The sequence below is a fragment of the Lactuca saligna genome, chromosome 8 (assembly GCF_052625555.1).
Source record: "Lactuca saligna cultivar CGN05327 chromosome 8, ASM5262555v1, whole genome shotgun sequence".
NCBI lineage: Eukaryota > Viridiplantae > Streptophyta > Magnoliopsida > Asterales > Asteraceae > Lactuca > Lactuca saligna.
The window spans coordinates 88,665,943-88,670,935 of NC_136424.1; the positions used below are offsets into that span (position 1 = coordinate 88,665,943).

At 29.1% G+C, this 4,993-nt stretch overlaps 1 protein-coding gene across 1 annotated transcript; it reads left to right on the top strand.

The window, feature by feature from the left end:
* On the top strand, positions 1–1,280 carry LOC145008263 (iron-sulfur assembly protein IscA-like 1, mitochondrial). Its single transcript, XM_078966891.1, has 3 exons — positions 1–266; positions 630–747; positions 1,074–1,280. Exons 1-3 carry the CDS (start codon positions 77–79, stop codon positions 1,141–1,143), a joined length of 378 nt encoding a protein of 125 aa, XP_078823017.1. The 5' UTR covers positions 1–76; the 3' UTR covers positions 1,144–1,280.
* Positions 1,281–4,993: the final 3,713 nt, after the last annotated feature.

Genomic DNA, 4,993 nt, shown 5'->3' on the forward strand with positions numbered 1-4,993 from the left:
AAAATTCCATTTCTGTTCGATTCAAGCTCCATTTCAAGATCACAATTTCCCCCAACCACGAAACGCAATCCGTTGAATGGCGTCTCCGGTACTGGCGAAGGCGGCGGCGAAGGTGGGTTCAGCAGCCCGCCGGCAAGCCCTCACGCTAACGGAAGCGGCTGCGGACAGAATACGACAACTCCTTCACAATCGCCAACGCGCCTTTCTCAAGCTCGGCGTCAAGGCTCGTGGCTGCAATGGCTTATCCTACACCCTCAATTACGCAGGTTTGCAATCGACATATATTTGAATATGTTATCTATGTTAATTTTTGATTCTCTAGTCTCTACAGAATTGGGCACTTTTTGTATTTCATTTTGTTTAATCGTACTCGATTGCTTTTCGCAAAAACCCTAGTTGCGTCTTATCAATTTGTATTCATTCGTACTTTCAAGTGCTTGCGTTCGACTCCAGATTTATGTGAATTGTTAAACCTAATTCTCCCCAAATCACATATTATTTTGTCCGTAAAAGATCAGAAAAATCATAATCAGAATCAGAGGGTGTATCTTTAAGTGCTAGATGATGAACGTGTGGTTAGATTGTTGGTTATCAAACTAACTCCTGTAAATTGTTGGTTTTCTATGTAGATGAAAAAGGAAAGTTCGATGAACTGGTTGAAGACAAAGGTGTGAAGATTGTGATTGATCCAAAAGCTCTGATGCATGTAATCGGAACAAAAATGGACTTTGTAGATGACAAGTTGAGGTACGAACAATCATACCTTCATTACCAGATAAATTATTTCTACTTAGAATATCGTTTCAACATCATCATTAGTGTCTCAATCTTCAATATTTACATTGGTTATATCTACCCTTCCATTTCTGATTATAACAACAAATTTTCAAAATAGATAACATTCCTTTAAATCCTCACTTCTCTCATTCTATAAAGTAAATAATTAATTGAGTCAACTTCAGAAAATTAAGAAAATACCCTGTAGAGTATCTTTTGACTACAAATTCAAAGATCTTAGATACACCACTAAGCTGTTGATTATCTCTTATTTATTTATAATTGTTATGAAACAGGTCAGAGTTTGTATTTATCAACCCTAACTCAAAGGGACAATGTGGGTGTGGTGAATCTTTCATGACATAGAGGGTTATTGATAGTTGAATGGGAGAAAGGGGACAACTCCATTGGTTTGTATATTCATTCAACAAATTAAAACTATACAGATTAACCTTATTTTGTAATTTGTACATGATAACAACAATAAATTGTTCTTCCCCTTATTTTTGTGTTTGCATCAGATTGAACTACACTAAATTGTTCTCGATGTTACTAATACTATTGTGTTTGTCTACATTGATCATTATGTTTATGCTTTTCATGAACATAGAACAAATTATTTGTGTGAGTTTGAATTAATCGTGATGTATATTCATAGTATAAGTTGTATTTCCATTGAACGCTTTGTGTGTGGGTTTAAATTAATTGTTTTCTTTCTAATCACTCATTTTTTTTAACTTAGTGTAATTAATTAGTGGTTATGTTATTTGACTGGGTATATCGAGAATATAGTTCATTGAGATAAATCAAGTTGCTAGAGCCTAAGGAATGACATGAAGGAAAAGAAAACTTGAAAATGCGTTCATATTTTTTTTTTCCGACTTCCTGCAAGATTTTGTGCGTTACTTCAATTATTTGCCTACTTCTTTTGAAGATTTTTCTTTTTGTGAGAATTTATATGCTCATGGGATGAAAGAGATAAATAGATAGAACTTTTATCTTTTGAATGAACTTATTGTTGATTAAATCCATGAAAATTCATACTATAGTGTCATTAGAGAAAAAAATGATTATGATTTAATTTATTCATGTAATCAATAATTTATGTTAGTTTATTTTAATGCACACATTTTAATTTACTTCAAAACTACTCTTTAATTTTATACATGTCTCTTTTATATATGTCTCAGGACGAGAACCCACAACTTCACAAAAAAGTGACATGAAAGCATATAGATTAGGCCAAAAGCATGTTTTTATGTTACTTACCTAAATTGTAGTTAAATTGTAGTTGGTTATATGAAAATAGAGTTTTGGGGTTTGATTTAGGAATTTAAATAAAAGTTAAACCATATTGCTATTTTTTATGATAGAAATGTGCAATTATGAAATAAAATAGTTGGAATGTAATTAAGTGTGTTGTTGTACCTAACAAATTCCTAAATGGTATTTTTCTTAACATCCGACAAAACTCAAAACTCAATAAGAATAAGAAGGAACTTAATGTAAGCTATATTTTCAATTTTATTTTAGATGTTGAGTTAATTCATGTAAACATATTTTCTTATGTTTTAACATTAGACACTCCATATATGTGACTGATGTTGGTTAAATTTACTTGTTGATAACATTATAATTATTGCAAATAGGTGATTATGATAGAATGTTTGATTTTTTATAATGAAACTTTATAAATTGATACATGATGTGTATTGTGATAACATATTTACAACTAATCATGTATATCTACATTATATATAATTCTTATATGATATGTTAATGTTTTTTACTTATGTACAACGTATGGACACACGTCTAATATATTATAAAGCAAGTCTCATTTGACTTCAATAATAATTATTTGAAACTTTTAAGACTTTTCAATTTCTCTTTTAATTAACACTTAAACTCATTTATTATTTTAATTTCAATATTAACTTTTCAATTTTCAACCCAATATATTTAATTTATTAATTTAAGTTGGATGTATAATATTATCTTTTTTTTTTTTTTGGAAGAGATCGAAGTCTCGACAAACTATAATATTATCTTTTTAATACTAACAGTTTATAGTTAGTGATCGAGTATACTTAAATTGGTAATCTAAATATAATATTAAGTGCAAAACATAAATCAAAAGTCAAATAAACTTGAGAAAAATATCCAGACTATTTTTTTTAGATAGTTACAAAAATATGATATAATTTTAAATGTAAAGTCTACATCAAAATGTCAAATAAACAAAAAAAAAATGACCACAAATTGTTATTATACGGAAAAAACACAAATTAATAAAACATTAATTACCATTAACTTTATTAAATGAAATGACAATTATATCATTTTGTTGCATTTAATTCCATGATAGTTGAATTTAATTTCATGGTAGTTTAGCTAATAATGGTGGATATTTTGGTAAAAATGATATTTAGTTTTATAAGTAGACTATTATTTTGAGACAAACCAAAAAGAAACATTGACTATTAATATGGAGCGGAGAAAATATTTAATTACCTTGAAAACAATAACATATTTTAAAATAATAATAATAATAATAATAATGAAAACTAAAAAAATTATAGTACATGTTATTTTTAGAATTAAATTAAAATAAGTCATAATAGTGTTTAGATTATATAACCTAAATCAAAATTTGAAATTGAGCAAAAAAAAAAATGGACGAACAAAAACTATGTTTTTATAATAATAATTGTTTTCAAATCAATAATTTTTTAATTAATTTACTATTAAGATGATATAATTATGAAATGTGTCTATATAAATCGATTAACTGTAAGACTGCATCGAGTGGGTGCGTCAAGCTCACTCGCCCTGCATGCTAAACACGCCAAACACCGCACCCTGGTGCACACCAAGACTTTCATGATGTATGGTTAGTGTGAAGAGAGAGAAGGAAAAGAGATGACGGTGACCCCTTGACTAGCTTAAACCAATCAAATTTCACATAACCCTAAAATGGCTGTTAAAAAATAAGTATAAATAGTAAATGATTTAAAAAAAAATGATGTGGTATGCTAAGAAACCACCACTCTCTAACATCATGCTATGTTTAGGTATATTGTTGTAAACTAACCGAAATGATATGAATAAGAGCTTGTTCATGTTCGTTCATTTAAACAAGTCGAGCAAACGAATGAATAAATGAACGAGTTGTATTGTTCGTGTTCGTTTGTTTAACAAATTACATTGTTCATATTCATACATTTATGTTCACGAACATACTAAACGAACAAAGATAAACAAACACAATTAAACACGTATGAACCTAAACAAACATATAATATAGTAATATAATAATAAATTGAACATAAATAAATATAAATAAACTTAAATGAAAAAAATATAAACGAACAACATAAATGAATATTTACCAACATAAATGAATGAACAAGATCATTGCTCATGTTCGTTCATTTAACTAAAAAACATGAACTTTTGTTTTTTTTTACCAAAAAAACAACCATTTTTCTTTAACACGTTAAAGAAGAAAGTTTCTGTCAAACAATTCGACAAACATCGAGTTCATAATCTGTTTACAACCCTACTTAGGTGGTATGAAAAAAAAAAAATACGATATGTTTCCCTCTAAGAAAAACAAGAATGCTCCATAAAATGATTGGTTAAGCCCCTCACGTATATGAATGAGAAGAAGATCTGTCACGTGCAACCCATTCGCACACGCACCAGAGCGGATGTACCTACAAACCACCACCACCATCACCAACACGCACGGAGAGACAACCTTTCGCTTGCGTCTTACCCTCACTCACACAATTTAGATTCCATCCCTACATCTTCTACACTAAGGGGGTGTTTGGATTGGAAAAAAAATGACTGTTTATCAGCTTATTGCTTATTATCATCACAATAAACTAATTTAAGTGTTTTAATAAGATGTTTAAAAAATCAGCTTATTGTGGTAGAAATAAAGCAAAATAAACTAATTTTAATAAGCTATGATAGCAATGGTTTATTGCTTATTTTTAATGATTTCAAAATTACCTAACTACCCTTCAATAAACTATACATAAAACCCATAAACCTTTTCTCCTTTGGCCATCGTCCCTGGAAGCCGCATGCTACTTTTTTTTTTTTTTTTTTATTTTATTTTTTTTTTATTTTTTTTAATAGCGATGCAAAACACACGATTGTGTTTTTGTTCTTTCCCTGCAACCATTGATTGCCTTTTTTTTTT